At 48.1% G+C, this 18,939-nt stretch overlaps 3 protein-coding genes across 3 annotated transcripts; 2 read left to right on the top strand and 1 right to left on the bottom strand.

Annotated features, from left to right (window-relative positions):
* Positions 1-804: 804 nt before the first annotated feature.
* On the bottom strand, positions 805-8,592 carry GIQ15_05648 (polyketide synthase; the record flags this gene model as incomplete). The annotated part of the gene is made up of 6 exons (XM_033553065.1): positions 805-2,601; positions 2,659-2,943; positions 2,998-7,359; positions 7,431-7,827; positions 7,884-8,041; positions 8,098-8,592. The coding sequence occupies 6 exons, from the start codon at positions 8,590-8,592 to the stop codon at positions 805-807; spliced, it is 7,494 nt and encodes a 2,497-aa protein (XP_033404209.1).
* Positions 8,593-9,559: 967 nt separating this feature from the next.
* Positions 9,560-11,115, top strand: GIQ15_05649 (8-amino-7-oxononanoate synthase; the record flags this gene model as incomplete). Its single annotated transcript, XM_033553066.1, has 3 exons — positions 9,560-10,391; positions 10,452-10,594; positions 10,669-11,115. 3 exons carry the CDS (start codon positions 9,560-9,562, stop codon positions 11,113-11,115), a joined length of 1,422 nt encoding a protein of 473 aa, XP_033404210.1.
* Positions 11,116-12,111: 996 nt separating this feature from the next.
* GIQ15_05650 (uncharacterized protein) lies at positions 12,112-17,186 on the top strand (the record flags this gene model as incomplete). The annotated part of the gene is made up of 11 exons (XM_033553067.1): positions 12,112-12,703; positions 12,766-13,217; positions 13,289-13,385; positions 13,453-13,940; positions 14,021-14,616; positions 14,676-15,030; positions 15,096-15,666; positions 15,731-16,098; positions 16,169-16,355; positions 16,427-16,697; positions 16,769-17,186. 11 exons carry the CDS (start codon positions 12,112-12,114, stop codon positions 17,184-17,186), a joined length of 4,395 nt encoding a protein of 1,464 aa, XP_033404211.1.
* Positions 17,187-18,939: the final 1,753 nt, after the last annotated feature.

Below are 18,939 nucleotides of genomic sequence, written 5' to 3' on the forward strand. Positions count from 1 at the left end.
CTATAAAGGAAATTAGAAAGAAAACTTTAACTACTTTCTATTTATTTATTTCTACTATAAAAAGATTAAAGATAGATTTAAAAAGGAGCTAAAGATAAAAAACTAAAATTTAAAATATATCTTTTAGATTAAAAAGGGAAGAAAATAGCTTCTAAACTATTTAAAAGAAATAAAAATTACTACTAAAAAGTAGCTATTAGAAGAAATTAAAATATAGAGTAGTAAACTCTAAAAGCTATTCTTTAATAAACCATTTTTTATTTATAAATTATTTATTATCTTTTATTTCTTTATCTTTTTTCTTTTATTAATAATTATATCTAGTTCTTTATAAAAAAGACTATACTATATTAAATTTTTATCTTTATTAAATAGTTAGAAAATCACCTTTATATATTTAAAATTATTATATAATTTTATTTTAATAATTTTATATTAGATTTTTAATTTAAAATTTTATTTAAATATAGCTATTTTCTATTTATTATTATTAATTTTTAATTTTTAATAGATTTATTATAATTATATTATATATTATATTATATTTCTAATTTATTTAAATCTCTATAGTTTATATTATAAGGTCCTTTTTTTATTAATATTTTTAAAAAATTATTTAAATACTTATTTAAATTATATATAATTATTAAATATATTTATATATAATATAGATTATTTTTAAATATTAGTTTAATCTTTAAATATAGTTTAAACTATCTTAATATTTACAAGCTTGTTCAAACGAATTGGGCGTTGAGATTGGGTGTGCATTTAGTGGTGATGAGCATTTAGTGGTGAATCACGTTACGCATGCTCTTCACCCAGTGTCTTCAGGATTCCTTCCGCCGCATGCCTACCCAACCCATTCAGATTTCCAGTACCCAGCAACTCAAGCACGCTAATATCAAACCCGAATGCCTGTCTCCACCAACTGCGCATCTCGACGCCAACCAAGGAGTCCATTCCTAATTGGGCAAGGGACGCAGACGTATCCAGGTCCTCCGGGAGCTTCAGAAGGAAGACAAACAGCTTCTTGCCTATTTCTTGAGCAAGGAATGTTATCGCTTCCTCACTACTGAGAATACTCGTATCTTTTTTGGCTTGGGCAAGGAAAGACTTGAGATTGTCACTGTTCGAGCCGGAAGTGCCCACACTGACCTTGGAAGAGTTATGGTAGGCGGCCATTCTCACGTCCTTCCTCCAGAACGCACGACTTTCAGAGCTGCTCAGGGGAATTGCTGTCGATAAACCTAGTGCAATGGTGTTCTTGTCAGCAAACTGCTCGGCAAGGGTGTCGCAGCTAGTAGGAGAAGTCGCAGGGAAGAGAGCAGCTGCGCTGACAGCTTCCATTAGTTCAGACTCGGTGATTCCATGCGCACTTGCAAGCTTCATCCTCTTCAGAAGGGCATCGTCTTGCGAAACGTAGCCAACGTCCTGCACGGCTCCAATATCTAGGGAGGACGCCGCCAGACCTAGGGTTGTTCTGTACTGGACAAAGGAATCCAGGAAGGTGTTCGCTCCGGCGTAGTTTGACTGACCGGCCTGTCCAGTTACTCCAGACATGGACGAGAACAATATAAAGAAATCGAGTTGGATCCCAGCAGCAAGTGTAGCATGGTGGAGATTCCATGTCCCTTGGACCTTGGGTGCCACTGCAGTTCTCCACTCGTCTATGCTCATACGACTAAAGTTCTCGTCACGAAGAACCATGGAGCATTGAACGATTCCTTTCAGATTCGGAGCTTGCTCCAGAGCCCGGGCCACATCCTCTTCCTGCAGAACACTTCCCTTGACGAGACGAATCTCACAGCCCATGCTTTCAAGCTCTTTGATGGTGTCAGGGTCTTCTGGGCCATTTCCAGCGCTTCTTGAGAGGAATACCACTCGGCGTGCGTTACGTTCGACCAAGTGCCTCGCCACTGCTCTTCCAAGGCCACCAAGGCCACCGACGAGAAGATAAGATGCGCCACTGTCTAGATTTAGCTCTTTTGTTACCTTGACAGAGGCAGTGTCGATTTTCAGGTCGCCATCAGTGTTTCTGATTGAGATAACAATCTTTCCCAGGTGCAGGCCCTGTTGCATGTAGCGGAATGCGTCTTCGACCTGCGAGGCATTGAAGGCTTTTTTCGGCCTGATGGGTGTGATGTGACCACCCTGAAGGTACCACACAACTTCCTGGAGAAGCTCCTTAACTTTGGATTGTCTTCTAGCCATGAGTGCATCAAGATAGAAGCAGGCGTAGGTCCGGCTGCCGAGGAAAACATCCATGTCGAGTTTGCCAGCGCCGAGGAAGTCACGCTTTCCGATCTCAACCAGCGTTCCAAACTCGGCAACACAACGCCAAGTGGCATGTAAGAGCTCCCCAGATAGAGAATTCAGAGCGAGAACCACGCCTTCACCGTTTGTTTCCCGCATGATTCCTTCCACAAAGCTAGTGTCTCTTGAGTGGAAAATTCGGTTTCTCGGAAGACCAAAGGTTTCGACAAGATGGTTAATCTTCTCTTCGCTCCCAACGGTTGCATAAATCTCAGCTCCAGCCATGCGAGCAAGTTGTATAGCAGCCAGACCGACACCGCCACAGGCACTGTGAATGAGCACGGACTAAAGGTAGTTAGTACCGGGTCAAGGTGAGTGATTGATCCAAGAGGAGTGGCGTACCTGTCCCTTTTGCAGCTTGCCAATATGAAACAGCGAGCAAACTGCAGTGGCAAATACACCTGGCATAGTTGCAGCATCCTCAAAGCTGAGGTTGGCGGGAATCTTGGTGCAGAGCCTCTCTGGAGTGACAACGTGTGACCCGAAGGAGCCATTGCCTAAGAGCATGACCCGGTCGCCTATCCGAAGATTGACGACCTCGGGACCAACACGACACACAATGCCACTAGACTCGATACCAAGGCCATCTTGGGGGTAGGGGACAACCGCCAAAGAGCCCAAGACGTCCTATACGATATATGTTAGCCATCGATGAAAATGGGACGATGTAGGTTTCTTTACCTTAAAGTTCAGGCCCGCTGCGTGAACTTGCACCTCTACGTCATCGTTATGGAGTGCCTTTTGCTCTCGCGGGGCCCATTTCAGTGTGTTAAGACGTCCTGGCTTGCCCATGTCTAGGCCGATCCGTTCCTCCGAAATGGTTGCTGACGAAAGTTCGTCCTGCAAAGAGAAGGGGTAGATTCTGCCGACGTTAATGGTGCCATCGCAAATGGCATACTCGTGTTCGGGCTTGAAAGTCTCATCCTCCACTCTGGTCTGAAATTTTGAAAATACATCAACCACTTTCTCTAAGGAAGAGCCAAGGTGGTCCACCTCGCACGTGGCAAAGTCCAACAGCATCTCGGTACGGATCGTACGAGCGGTGCCAATTACCTGGGCATAGTCGGGTTCACGACACTGGATTTGACATGGCTTTGTCACCCAGAACAGCGCAGATTGTCCAAGGTTGTCCAATATCCGCTGGAAGGCTGTGAAACGGGATTCATCAATATCTTTGAAGAAGGGCTGTGCACCATCAAGAAGAGAAATGACATCTTGACCTGCCGGCAGTTCTTGGCCAAGTCGATACGGCTGTACTATGAAACCTCGAGCCTCTAGAGCTCTGCAGAGGGGAATCAGATGGGTACCGAACTCATCACACAAAACGGAGATTGTCATGTTGACTCGCTTTCTCTCAGCTTGCGGGCTTGCAACCATGGTTGCATTTAGTTGATATCCTTCCTCGGCATCAAGCACGACCGCATCCAGCCCATTAAAACCCGCATCTCTGAGCTCCGACTCCCATCGAGTTGGGGTTATGTAGGGTTCATCTGGACGTCCGTCTGGTCCGCCATACCACCAACCTGGTAGAGTACCAAAAATGAAATTAGGCCATTTGGAGGCAGAGTCAAGCTCATGGAGAAGCAGCCTGCCGCCAGGGCCAAGCAGGTGGTGCACATTCCTCAGGGTCTCATTCAGACTTCTAGTGGCGTGAAGGACATTGGTGGCGATTATAAGGTCAAATTTGTCGTCTTCAAATCCTTGCTCGGCAGGATCCTGGCTGATGTCCAGAACACGGTACTCAATATTCCGATAGTCCTTGAAGTGATCCTTTGCGGAGACGAAAAATGCGGAGGAAATGTCGGTGAACGCGTACTTGGAGTACAGAAGCTGTCCAGTGGGCAAAACTAGATGCTTCAACATACTGGATGTGGATGCACCTGTGCCTGCGCCAATCTCGAGAATGCGAAGATTAGGCTTGCTGTGGGCCAGATGGCGGATGAATTGGGATCGGTCCATAGCGTCCGTGGCAATGTACAGCTTTGTGAGAGTATTGTCGGCCAGCAACAATTCGAGGGCATCTGTCTGGCCAGAGAACAGGCCTTCGATGTTGTTGACTACTTTCTGGATAGCAGTAGCACAGTCTTCCACTGGCGTCCCAGTCATGTCTTGCACCAAGCTGGAAATTTGCATTTTAATGGATCGGTCATCCAGTGGAAGAATTAATGAGTGGTCTCCATAGCGGCGGACCTCGCGTGTGATCCAATCCATATACTTGGCCATATGGGGGAGAGTAGTTTGGGCCCTCTCAATGCGACGTTCCGCATATACCAGACACAGGCGGGTAAGCTTGTCAAGAGTTGGGGTATAAAGACGCCTGGGGATTTCAGGCTTGATGAGACGAGTGGCGTCCAGGAAGTCGATGTGTGGTCCCCACGTGAGACGCGCCGATGTCATGGGCTTGTCCGTTCCCAGTTCCTCGGCCTCTTCCAAGGGCGACAGTTTCGCACCCTCCATGTCCAGCACGATGTCTCCATTTGATATGCATTGTACACGGCTAACAACGTCACCACTGCCCTTTATGAAGACAGCCGATGCGGCGACCTTGATATCAGCAACCGAGGCGCAGCGATGCACAGTCACCCTGTCGATCTTAGTTGGAACTCGTCGGTAATGCTTTGCTTCAACACGGCCTCTAGTAGCTGCGAGGGGGCCCGATTGAATGCAAGCGTCAATGACGGTCGGATGAATGTGGTAATGTTCTTCGTCCCCACAGACGTCGCTTGTCAAGTGAGCAACCGCACGATTGTCAACTGTCCCGGTTCGAATGTCTTCAAGGCGCTGGAAGTGTGGTCCGTAACCAATACCTGCCCGAGAGAGAATATCGTAGTACTTTCGCCGCTGTACCTTCCTAGGGAGCAGCCCTTCATCTGGCTTATGCACGGGCTCTATCTTCTCAGATGCAACCTGTCCTGTGCAGTGCTTCATCCAGATGTTTCCGTTGTGAGAAGCAACCGTGAAGTCCCACCACCCGCTATCCATTGAATCTGTGAGGCGGACTGGACGGAAGGTAGTGACTAGCTCAGTAGGTGCATCCTCTGATAACACGAGGGCCGAGCTAAGCACGATATTTCGCAATGTAAAGGAGGCTTGCGATCCACTAATCTGTCGGATTCCTTCACCGACCATCGCAACATAGCCGGCACAGGGGAAAATAACATTATCCTCAATTTTATGGTCCCGAAGCCAGCTCGCGTTTTCGATAAGCAGCATGTTTCGGAAACTTGGCTCGAGGGTGGTGCTCTCAAGCTGACGTACGCCGAGAAGAGGATGCGCTGGAAACTCGCGATCTCTCCATTCCTGAGAAATTCTGGATTCGCGCCAGTAGTTAGATTTGTGGTCCCATGGGTAACGCGGGAGGTCGGGAAGACAGGTTCCCCTGGGAATGAGCTTTGTGAAGTTGACCGAGACGTTTAGCTCAAACAGCTTTCCAAGAGCCGTCAAAAAGGAGCCAACGCAGTCCGCACCACGCTCCATGACTCCTACGTAGGGTGCCGAGCGCGAAGCTTGTGTCATGATTTGCCTTACGGGCCCTGCGAGCGCTGGATGTGGCCCAATCTCCAAAAAGGTGACATTCTCGATCTGGTCGAGGACGGCGGCAATTGCCGTCTTGAAAAGGACGGGTGACTCAAGGTTTCTCTGCCAATACTTTGCGTCCAAAGAATCCTGTTCAGGCCTTCCTGTGCCAGAGACAGAAGAAAAGAATGGCACCGATGGTGGCTTGCCCTGAACATCATGGCGCAAGGCTTCGACGTATTCATCCCCAACCTCTCGCATATGATATGAATGGTAAGCTTTTTCGACCTTTAGCAGTTTTGCTGTCACGTCGGGGTGGGCTTCCTTGATACGGGAGATAGTAGATTGCACTACTTCAGTATCTCCCGACAAGGTAACGCTCCTCGGTGAATTCTCACATGCAACCACGACCTTGGGTGGCGTCAAGAAGCTGCTCACTTCATCCCAGCCCAGTCCAATGGCAGCCATGGCACCCGGTCTTGTCTGCTTCTTAGCGGCGATTCCTCTCTGCCATGCAGATATGATGGCTTCCTTCGCAGTGAGAGCCCCAGAAGCATAAGCGGCCGCAATCTCACCACTGCTGTGACCGACCACTGCGGAAGGCTTCACACCAACAACGGCGAGAAGGTCAACCAAGGCTATCTGGACAGCCGTGCAAAGTGGCTGCGATAGCTCTGCGGTTTGGACTCTAGAAGTTCTTGCTGGTTTAAGAAGTTCTTCTTCCAAAGTCCAGGTCGGAGCGTCAGGGGCACCTCGGAGATATTCGTCAAGGACCCGAATACTGCTCTGGAAACAAAGGTCGGAGCGAAGTAGAAGTTGGCGACCCATTCGTGGCCATTGCGCACCCTGACCTGTAAACACCATGACCAGGTTCGGAGACGTGGTGGGTACCTTAAGACCCTGGCTAACAGCCCCGAATGACCCGTCAGCGCTGGCGACTAAATAAGATCGGTGTGACAAGCGTTCTCTTCGATGGGCGAGAGTGTAAGCAAGATCTTCAAGGCTCTCGGGGTTCTGGCCAACCCAGTCCCGGAAATTATTGGTCATAACCGCCAACGAGGCTGCGGAATTAGCAGATAATAGGAGCAAGTGTGACTTGTTGGGCTCGTATTGATCGTTCGTCTTAGAGCTCCTTTCGTGAATGTTGAAGCTGCGTGCCGAATCAAGAATGACATGCGCGTTTGATCCTCCGATGCCAAAGGAGTTGACGCTGACTCGTTCGTAGCAAGCCTCGGGCCATGGAGTCGGCTCCAGTGGAACAACAAGCTTCCTTTCTTTAAACGGGATCTTTGGGTTTGGGCTCGAGAATTTGATATTTGGTGGAATCTTTTGGTTTTCTAGGGTCAGAACAGCCTTAATGAGGGCCGTGAGTCCCGAAGCACCTTCGGAATGTCCAAGGTTTGGCTTGACCGATCCAATATAAACACCAGAGTCTCCAAATACGCGCGCAACAGCATTTGCTTCAATTGGGTCACCGACTGATGTCCCAGTGCCATGGCATTCCACGAAAGCAGTCTTGGAAAAGTCCTATAGAGCAAATGGTCAGCCTCGATGCTCGTCCATCGAACCTTTCAAGATCTGAGTTGGGGCAAACTTACGGTAATTCCGGCTTTCTCATAGGCTTTTCTAATCAGAACTTCTTGACTTTCTGTGCTTGGCTGCGCAATGCCTTGTGTTCTACCATCACCGTTCGAGGCAGTGGATCTGATGACCGCGCGGACAGGGTTTCCGTCTCGAAGAGCAACCACAAGTGGCTTGATGTATACAGCGGTAACAGCTTCACCTCTGGCGTAGCCATTGGCATCTGCAGAAAAAGTCTTGCAGGAACCGTCCGCAGATAAAACACCCTTTTCGGTCATGAATGCTGTCATCCCAGGGGCCATTATTAAGTTCGCACCCCCTACAACCGCCGCCTGACAGTCGCCCCGTTGGATGGCGGAAACGGCCTCGTGCAAGCAAATGAGTGCCGCAGAGCAAGCAGTGCGAACGGTCATACTAGCGGACGTCAGTTTCCTGAATCTAAATAAAGCAAAGAATAGGCAGGTACGTACGTTGGTCCCTTAAGATCCATCTCGTACGATATGCGGCTAGAAAGCATGAAGTCACTGTAGCCATCGACGCGATTGACTCCAGTCTGTTGGTGGTCTCTGTTTTGCATTTCAAGCCAGTCCTCGCCATAGCTTCCCATATAGCATCCTGTCACGCTGCCCTGTATCCGCCAATGTCAGCGAGCCAGTTCACGGCTAATTGAAGGGGCTCACCTACCCTGAAACCTATTTCACCGGCGTCATCGAGGGCTTCTCGGACGACTTCTAGCATGAGACGCTGTTGGGGGTCGGCGAACTCAAGCTCAGCACGACTGAGGGAGAAGCGAGAAGCGTCCAAGCTACCGAAGTTGACACTTTCATCAAGGAAATACCCATATTCAGTTGCAATGGTTCCCGGACGTCCAGAGGTGGAGTGGTACGCAGAGATGTTGTAACGGGACTTTGGGACGCGGCCTCTTGCGTCCCCTTTGGCCACAAGGAAGTCCCAGAACTCCTGTGGGCTTGCTAATCCGCCAGGGAGGCGAACAGACATACCACATATCGCGATGGGGAAATCGTTTGCAGATCCATTCCCCTCAAGGTCTGAACAGCCGTTTGATGTTAGAGGTACCTCACTGGACTGGGAAGTCCCATTGGAGCGAAGGTCTGGCCCTGGCAGACCATTCGGAGCTCCATTGACTTTTGTAGGTAGGTCAGACTGGATAGAACCCATCATGAATTCTAATGGCAAAGTGAGCAAAGTGAGTGATAACTTTCGTGACTGTGTTTTGTCTGGAAAGCTCCTCAAACACATTCATCTTCTATCTTTATATAGAAGCTCCAAGTCCCTTCTGTACGTATATGAATCCCATACGGTGCTATATTTCTCATAGCGTTATATCTCACTATAATGATAATATGTCATTATTGTTGAGCCAAGGCTATCATATTGTTGGAGCATGAATATCAACATCGTTGGAGCATGGATATCAACATCGTTGGAGCATGGATATCAATATTGTTGGAGCATGGATATTAATATTGTTGGAGCATGGATATCAATGTTATTGGAGCATGGATATTAATATTGTTGGAGCATGGATATCAACATAGAGGATCAATATTGTACGTGTCTGGGAAGGCTATGCTGGAGCTCAAGCTATTCCATTCATTTTTACCACGTTGTCGTTATCTTGTAGCTGTGAGTCATATTACTGCTGGACCAGAGTATAACAGCCTCCTTAGTGGATGCCACTATAGGGTAAAATTAATCCTTCTTGCATCCTAAGAGGTCTAGAGTGAGATATTAATATAAAGAATGCTCTGGATATATCGTTTACCTAATATATCATATACTTTTGGTTGTCCTATATCCGTTCAGCGGGCTTCTGCTTCCATACTAGTGCTCGTAGACCCCTGAGACGAGTTTGAGCCCCTGAGCATAAAAGGTCAACTTTACGTACATGGCAGCCATGGGAAAAGCTGACTAGGAGTAAGTTAGTGACATAGCAACATAGCAGCCGCTTTTCAGCTATGATGCAAAACCCCCAGAGGCACTCGTGTATTTCAGAGCAAATTTCCTAGCGAGCTCAGCTGCAGATGGTGTTGTCAATATTCTGTTACTGCAAACATAGGCCTTGCTACTTTCACCCCTATCTATTGACTCGTTTCTTTACTCGGCGAACACTTTGACTGCCAAAATGTCTGTACTCTCGATATCTTCTTCGTTTGTTGCAGAATGGGCCAAGGCGCAACAGCCCCGTGGGCAAAGGACAAAAGGCTCTTCCATCTTCTATCGGAACCTCGAGGAGGAGCTCGATGTCAACAGGGCCCAGCATAGCTGCGCAATGCTTCATAACCAGGACACCCCCATCGACTTTTCTTCCTGCGATGTTCTCGGAATTGGAGAATCCGGGGCCCTAAGAGCAGCTTTTCTGGAGGAGCTGGATCGCAACCCTTCCTTCCAACTGGGTGCTCACGGCACGCGGCTACTCAACGGAAACTCGAAGTACCTCGAAACCGTGGAGAACGAGGTAGCAGAGCTGCATGGTGCCGAGACAGCCCTCATCGTGACCTCGTCGGCCATTGCGAACGATGCCATCTTTTCTGCTATCCCACTTCCAGGGGACGCCATCGTGTACGATGAGCTCATCCATGCCAGTGCCCTCGACGGGTTCAAGCATAGTGTAGCTCTTTGCCAGCAATCATTCCGCCACAACAATGTTGACTCATTTGTGGAAACTCTGACGGCTGTGAAGAATTCGCAGCCCCAGATCCGCAATGGCACTCGATCTGTCATTGTTGCGGTTGAATCTTTCTACAGCATGGACGGGGATGTTTGCCCACTGCGGGAGTTGATCGAAGCCTCCAAGGAGGTTTTCCCCGATGGCAACGCTCAGTTCGTCATGGACGAAGCCCACAGCAGCGGCCATATTGGTCCAAATGGCTCAGGCCTGGTCAGTGAGCTGGGGCTCGAGGATGAAGTTGCGGTCCGCAATCACACTCTTGGAAAGACGCTCTGTGGTACTGGTGGTAAGGCCTGCTCTGCTACTTTCAAACGCTGCATCCACGCTAATTTGATTTTATATATAGGGGTTATTCTGTGCAACAATACCATCCGCAACATTCTAATTAACCGCGCACGGCCTATAATGTTCTCTATAGCGCCATCGTTCCTACTGTGTGCTGCAACACGAGTGGGCTACGAGATGCTAAGAACTGGAGTGACTAAGGAGGTGAGTCCATCCCCCTCTGTTTTAACTGCCAATTTATCAAGGGAGCCTTTCTGATACATGTCCATTCTCCACAGGCACAAAGCCGAGTTCAGCATGTAGTGAAGCTTTTCATGGCAAATATTACCTCTCACGCTGTTTGGGATCGCGCGAACGATGCCGGTATTCTACGTATTCCTCTCTACGAGGAAGATGACTGGGACGCCCTGCCATTCGTGACTCAGATATGTCCCATCTGGACCCGTCCAAAGCACAATTTCTATCTTGCTATTCATCTCCAGCTGGCAGGGTACTCCGTGTATCCCATCAGCTTCCCTGTTGTGCCAAAGGGATCTGACAGAATTCGCATCATATTTCATGCGCAGAACTCGGACTCTCAAGTCGAGGGACTGGCCCAGTGTGTCTGCGAATGGGCCGAGGAGATGCTTGAGATTCAGAAAGGTGGTGGTGGACTTAAATTACCAGCTGCTGCGCGCTACGCCTACAGTCTCATGAGTAAGGAGAGTTTGAACAGCTCTGGCTAGGCGCGCAACTGAGTAATAACTACGAGGGGCTGAGCAGACAAATATCCACAACTGGCTACGGATATTGCGGAAGGAAACCAGGTAGTTTTATGTATGCAAACCAGAATTAGTATATCAATATTTCTGCTTTAATTGAAACCATCAAGCATCTAACAATTTAGTTCTCATGCATTTTTGTTTGGTTGCCCTTCCTCCCCAAGGAGAACGCCCCAAGTGGCTAGTCTGGGCCTCGAGGTTCACTTCCATGGCAGGTGGGACGTCTCATGGGCCCTGCTGCATTAACACAACGTTGAAAGGCCCCTCATCCCACTGGATACCGTGTCGAGCACCCTAATATGTTGGTACGGAGTACTTACGGAGTCAGTTAAGTTTGAATGTAGTCAACTAGCCACGGCTTAGTTAGTCAGCTGAGCCTCACTCCCGGATCACAACGGGGCCGGGCCGCGGTGGGCATAGCGCGACCCCGCAGCTCGACGTCTTCTCTACTTATATCCACGGAAACGCTCCAAGTCCCACCCCTGTACGGAGCCCGGAGTATGGAGGATGCGAATGCCTGTTGGTGCAATTCCTTACGGTGTCGCCACTTCGTCAACATCCCTGGATCAACATTGGTCAACGATTACACGAGCTCCAAGTTCCACTCCTGCGTTTGAATGCCTGGCGGTGCTATTCCTTACAGCGTCAAACCTTCATCTCCATCCCTGGTCCAACAATCATGAGTATATGCATTATTGCGCGTCCCCTACGTAAATCAGGACCCAGGGGTTTGGTTAAACCTCGCCTCGCACGCTTGGCTAAACCAACCGACATCAGGTCAATCTCTCCGCGGAAGCCTATACGGCGGGATCGATTCATCCGATCGGAGCCAAGCCCCGAGCACCGAAAGAAAGGTCTACCCGCCTACTTTGGTAACAGACACGATAAAATTCAAACGGAGGGCCACCAGTCTGTATAGAAGGGGGTCATTAGCATTCTACCATTATTTAGCCACCGGTTATGGAACCGGACCCGCGTACCGACGACTCTACAGTCAATGGAGCATCTTCGCAGACAGCACGCACCGCCGAAAATGCTTCCACAAACGGCCAAGTTGACGAGCTATACGATGGAGTTACAAAAGTCGCGGGGCGATTGTCCATATCGTCCGCTTCTAGACAGGGGCAGCCACAAGTCCTCAATCCCGCGCCTGGCAGCAAGCTTGATCCCTCGTCTCCGGCATTTGACCCCCACGTCTGGGTAAAAGAATTCATCAGATTGACCGAATTGGACCCTGGGTCTGCACCTTCGCGCTCCCTCGGCGTTGCCTTCAGGGAATTGAGCGTGTTTGCATATGGCACGGCCGCAGCGTTCCAAAAGACCACAGGAAGTGTGCTGCTTGAAGCCCCAGCCTACCTCGCTAGGTGGCTTTGCGGAAATCGATATGGCAGACGTGTGGACATTCTGCGCGACTTTGAAGGTGTTGTGGAAAAGGGAGAGATGCTGCTCGTCCTGGGGCCCCCAGGCTCTGGCTGCTCTACGCTTCTCAAGTCGCTCTCAGGGGAAACGGCGGATCTGAACGTGACGCCAGAATCGTACATCAACTTCCGAGGTTCGTTCTTGATGTGCTGTTCAACGTCCTGGCGGAGTTTCTGCTAAACGTACACTATTCAGGATTGGGCCTTGCCAGCATCCGCTCCTCACTTCGCGGCGATGTTCTGTACAATGCCGAGCTCGACACTCATTTGGCGCATCTGACTGTTGGAGAGACGCTGACGTTCGCCTCTCGTGCCCGCTCTATGCGCTATGTCCCGGGGGGCTTCACCCGCCAGCAGCTCGACACGGTACGCCGTGATGTCATGATGGCCGTCTTCGGACTGAACCATACCGTCAACACGCGTGTTGGAGATGACTTTGTGCGTGGTGTCAGCGGCGGAGAGCGTAAGCGAGTCAGCGTTGCGGAGGCGTCTCTGACCGGAGCCAAGTTCCAGTGTTGGGATAACTCGACGCGCGGGCTTGACAGCGCCAACGCTATCAATTTCTGCAGAAACCTGCGCCTCCAGGCAGATCTTCTGGATGTAACATCCGTGGTCACCTTGTACCAAGCACCCCAGACAGCCTATGATGTAAGTTTTGTAATAGTGGAACCGTGGAAGACGGATAACGCTCGTTGGCTAACCCTTATTCTTACGTCTAGCTCTTTGATCGAGTAACTCTGATCTATGAGGGAAGACAGATATTCTTCGGTCGAACGTCCGACGCAAAGGATTACTTTGAGAATCTGGGCTTTTACTGTGAGAATTTTGAGGTTCAGCGAGGTCACTGAAAACATGTTTCGGGTTTCCTGACGTCTTTTTAAAGCACCCCCTAGGCAGACTATCCCCGATTTCCTGACGTCTATGACCAGCCCAAAAGAGCGGAGGGTGAGACCTGGTTTCGAAGACTCAGTACCTCGCTCGCCGCATGAGTTTGCAGAACGATGGCGATCAAGTGAGCAGCGGAAGAATTTACTTCTTGAACTTGCATCATACGAGCAAAAACATCACCCGGAAGAGAGAACGGCTGAATACTCCCGATCCAGGCAAGCTGAGCAGGCTAAGCAACAGCGCTCCAAGTCTGCTTATACGATATCATACACTCAGCAGATCTCCCTCACTCTTTGGCGCGCTTACCGGAGATTGCTGGCCGACCCTGGGTTCACCATCGCTTCCCTGCTGTTTAACGTCGTGATGGCGCTCATCTTGGGAAGCATGTTTTATGACCTCAATTCAGATACATCCAGCTTCTACTATCGTGGAGGACTCATCTTCTTCTCGCTTCTTTTCAATGCTTTTGCGAGCCAGCTCGAGGTGAGCCTTTCTCCCCCCATTTTTGTTTCCTTAGAATCTCGACGCGCCAATAACCATGCGTTGACTCAACTGGAAACTAGGTCCTAACAATCTATGCTGAACGCCCTGTTGTCGAGAAGCAGAATCGCTATGCTTTCTACCACCAGTCCGCACAGGCAATTGCGAGTTACTTGACCGACCTGCCCTACAAGATTGTCAACATGTTTGTGTTTAACATTCTTATCTACTTTATGGCCAATCTGAGGCGAGAGGCCGGTGCTTTCTTCTTTTTTTGTCTCACCACCCTTCTCACCACTCTCGTCCAATCAGCCATCTTTCGCACATTGGCCTGCATAACCCGGACCCCTGATCAGGCTATGATCCCCAGCGCCGTTTTGAGTCTTGGACTCATGATATACACCGGCTTCACCACGCCGCTAGAATATATTCCTGGATGGTCGCGTTGGATGACCTACATTAATCCCCTGGCATATGGCTTTGAGGCTTTAATGGCAAACGAATTCCATAATCGGGATTTCCCCTGCGTTAGCATGGTACCCAGCGGCCAAGGGTACGAAAACCTTGCGTCTGTATCGCAGATCTGCTCTGTTGTCGGCTCGGAGGCTGGCTTAGCCTTTGTCAATGGAGACAACTATATCAACAGGTCGTTTGACTACTGGAATGTGCACAAATGGAGGTCAGTATCCATCGCTGCCAGTGAGAGGGCCTATGAGCTAATTGAGATATATGACACAGGAACATCGGTATTCTCTGCGCATTTTTGGTAGTATTTTTCCTTGCCTACGTGCTTGCTGCTGAGCTCGCGAAGCCACCCAGTACACGTGGCGAGATTCTAGTATTCCGCCGTAAAAAAGGGTCTTCTAAACCAGAAAAGGCACTGCCCCAGGACGATGCCGAGAATCAAATGCAAAGCCGCCAAGTAGTAGCAGAGAAGGCAGAGTCTCCAAGCCGGTCTAACGACATCGTAGTGGGAAAGGATGTCTTTCACTGGGAGGATCTCTGCTACGACATCAAAATCAAGGGCGGAAATCGTCGTCTTTTAGACCATGTCGACGGCTGGGTCAAACCCGGCGTATCAACCATTCTCATGGTAACTAATTACAAGCTCAGTCCCGACTCTTAAAGCAAGCACGCACTAATGTGACTTAATTACAGGGCGTTTCTGGCGCAGGCAAAACAACCCTTCTGGATGTTCTGGCAACTCGCGTCACCACTGGTGTTGTAACTGGCGATACAATGGTTAATGGAAACCCAACAGCTCCCTCCTTCCAGCACAAGGTTGGCTATGTCCAGCAGCAAGACCTCCATCTTAGCACCATGACGGTTCGCGAAGCGCTTCAGTTCAGTGCCGTCCTTCGACAAGCAGCGGAGATACCCAAATCCGAAAAGCTTGACTACGTTGAGCATGTTATAGATATCCTGGAAATGCGAGAATTCGCGGACGCTGTCATTGGTGTTCCTGGAGAGGGGCTCAATGTTGAGCAACGGAAACGTCTTACAATAGGCGTGGAGCTGGCCGCTCGACCACAGCTATTGATCTTCTTTGACGAACCTACTTCGGGATTAGATTCGCAGACGTCCTGGGCCATTTCTGAACTGATTAAAAAATTGACTAATAGCGGCCAGGCGGTTCTCTGCACCATTCATCAACCCTCTGCTATTCTCTTTGACCAGTTTGATCGAATTCTCCTTATCGCCCCAGGAGGCAAGACAGTCTACTTTGGTGGTGAGCAGTTACCTGCTCATACTTTTCTAACAAAAAGGGTTGCACTAACTGGACATTCTTGTAGATTTGGGCAGCGGTGCTTCGACTCTGATCAACTACTTTGAAAGCAACAATGCCCCCGAATGCCCAGCGGGCGCCAACCCCGCCGAATGGATGTTGCAGGTGATCGAGCCGCCCGCTGATGGCTCGAAAGGACCGGACTGGCACCAGATATGGCTGGATTCTCCCGAATATCAGACAATCAAGACGGAGCTCGGTCGTCTTAGAGCTCTTCCGACCACAGAATCCAGCGGTGACGAAGCCGCTGATCGGCATCAGGAATTTGTGGCCTCGTTCTGGACACAGTTCGGCCAAGTTCTGCAGCGCACCTGGAAGCATCTCTGGCGATCACCGACTTACATCTGGTCCAAGGCCATACTGATTGCCCTTTCCGTGCGTGAACATCCCTCATATCGCGTTCTCGACTCGCGCTGATCAAAATATTTTTATTTTTATTTTCTAGTCTCTCTACCTCGGCTTTAGCTTTGATGCCAACAATTCCATCCAGGGACTGCAGAACCAGCTGTGGGCTATCTTCATGCTGCTTGTACTGTTTATCAACATCAATGAGCAAATAATGCCCATGTTCCTGCCTCAGCGAGCGCTGTACGAGGCGCGAGAACGGCCGTCGAAGATTTACAGATGGACAAGTAGGGGACTATATCTCTCTTGTCCGCTTTTTCCCTGCCCGCGACTCCGCTGACTCCTTTCTCACTCAAAGCATACCTACTTTCCAACATCCTCGTTGAGCTCGCATGGCACACCCTGATGGCCGTCATCATGTACTTTTGCTGGTATTACCCCGTGGGCTTTGTCCGAAACACGACGTCCGACGACCAAGCTGTCCGCGGGTTCCTCATCTTCCTCTTCCTATGGGTTTACCTGCTGTTCACGAGCACGTTCGCCCATTTTGCCATCTTCTGGAACGACCTTCCCGAAACCGCAGGCGTAATAACCAGTCTTTTCTGGATGCTATGTATCTTGTTTTGCGGGTGAGTCTCAGGCCCAGATCCGAAGGGTAAAAACTATGTTTTAGGCAAAATCACACTAACCTGCTAAACAGGGTCGGGGTGCCCATCGCCGATCTCCCGCAATTCTGGTCGTTCATGTATCGTGTTTCGCCCGCAACGTACCTTGTTGGGGGAATCATGTCTAGCGCCGTTGCCAACTCGGACGTTACCTGTGCCAATCGCGAGATCCTCCGCATGGCTCCGACGGGGAATCTTACCTGCGAGGAGTTCCTGGCTCCTTATACCGAGGCGGCCGGGGGCTTGGTGCTAAACCCGACAGCGGGAGGGCTGTGCGAGTACTGCCCGCTTGCCACCACGAACGAGTTCCTTGACCAGTTCCAGATTTCGTATGGTACAAGATGGCGGGACTTTGGTCTCATATGGGTCTATATCCTGGTGAACATCGTGGCGGGGCTGGGGCTTTACTGGGCGTTCAAGGTGCCTAAGGGGAGGGGTATCAAGCGTGCTTGAGGATGTCCTAGCAGACCGACCTGAGTGTATTTAGTATATAATCCAACATTACATCGATTAGCTATTAATTAATTATCATCATATTTAACATCTGTCTAACCTCTTGAACCTCCCAACACGCGTTCGACTCGCGTTGAACGAAGCCCATCGTCAGGTACGTCGAGGCTGGAGGAACACGCCCGGGAATATGCATCATCCTCCGTCAGCACTATAGAAGGCCTGGATCCGATCCCAGGTTGAGGTACCTAGAAATCATCGCCTAGTGCGTCGGGGGTCCCAAGCACCTGTTTAACACGGAGGCTTATTGAGGCGGCAAGGAACCGGCGCTCCTCCGAATCCGGTTCTGTTCGCGCTAGGTTACGTATTATCCGACTGACGCCCGAAAGCCTTTGGCAAAGTCGATGCATATGTTACAGTAGGAAAAATTTCGGGGGGCGTGTCCCACGCGAAATGATAACCAAGGTAACAAATATAGTTATATGTCTTGGGGGCCTTTACTTAGCGACGGTTCGTTGGCAATCTTGTCAACTCAACTAACTCCTATCTCGCTTCCTTTGGGGCCCCGGCTGCCTTTTCGGTGCAATAGACCTCGAACAAAATAAAGCGGGACCACGGGACGCATAGCTACATGGTTGATCTTCTATTCTATATTCTATTTCTTTGTTCGGTGAGTGACAATGTAAAGATCGACCCTATGGCGCAACAATAACTCTTATAATACCTCTTGTCTTGTGGCCAGCCTATGGCCTGCGAGTGATACGGGCTATACAACGATTATAAGGAATAACTGCGCATATACATAGTTCCTTTTATCAAACTAAATATCTCTATTAATTATCTATAATCTATCTATACTATTTTCTATATAAAAACTAACTATAGATAAATATATTTAAGATATAATTTTAGAAAATTTAGAGATAAATTATAATTACTAAAGAATAAAAAGATCTTTTCTTTAGCCTCTTTATTATTTAATAGTTAATTTTTAAAATAATATTATATATAATTAAATATATTATTTTTCTATTATTAAATTAATTTTAATATTTAAAAATATAAAATATAAAATAAATTAATTATTAAATAATAAAGTAAAATTTTATATATTTAAAACTTTATTTTTATTTCTTTAATTAATAATATAAATTATAAAAAATTAAAAAATAATAAATTAAAATAAATATCTTTTATTAAATTTAGTTTTTTTTTATTAATTTAAATCTAAATATAAAAATAATCTTTTTAAAAATATATATTATTAAATAAAAATTATAAAAATTTTATTATTTAATAAAAATTTAAAATTTAAAATAAATAAATAAATTAATAAATTTAAATTTTTTTTTATAAATATATTTAAATTAAAAATAAATCAATTTAAATCAAGTTTTTAATTTTTTTTATTTAATTGAATGAATTATACGGTCCCTCATTAGTTTAACACTAATCTACTTATTAACTCCACTCATGCGGCTTGCCTGCGCAGGCATAGTTATATAACTTGGGGCCGCCGTTGCTCTGGCAAGATTTGCGAAGCTATTCAAGGCCAAGACAGCGAGGTATATCTGTTCACTTTGGAGTTCAGGAGTTAAAGTACTCCCCCTGAGAAGAAACCGTCCTCTGAAAAAGGCTGTCTCCAAAGAAGATGATGAGAATCAGCAGGTCCTGTGATCAATGCAGGTCCCGAAAAGTCCGGTGCACCGGTATAATTCACTTACAGATTGGTTGCTAGGCATGGCTGGGGCTGATG

Source organism: Arthroderma uncinatum (assembly GCF_011692745.1).
Source record: "Arthroderma uncinatum strain CBS 119779 chromosome Unknown scaffold4, whole genome shotgun sequence".
NCBI lineage: Eukaryota > Fungi > Ascomycota > Eurotiomycetes > Onygenales > Arthrodermataceae > Arthroderma > Arthroderma uncinatum.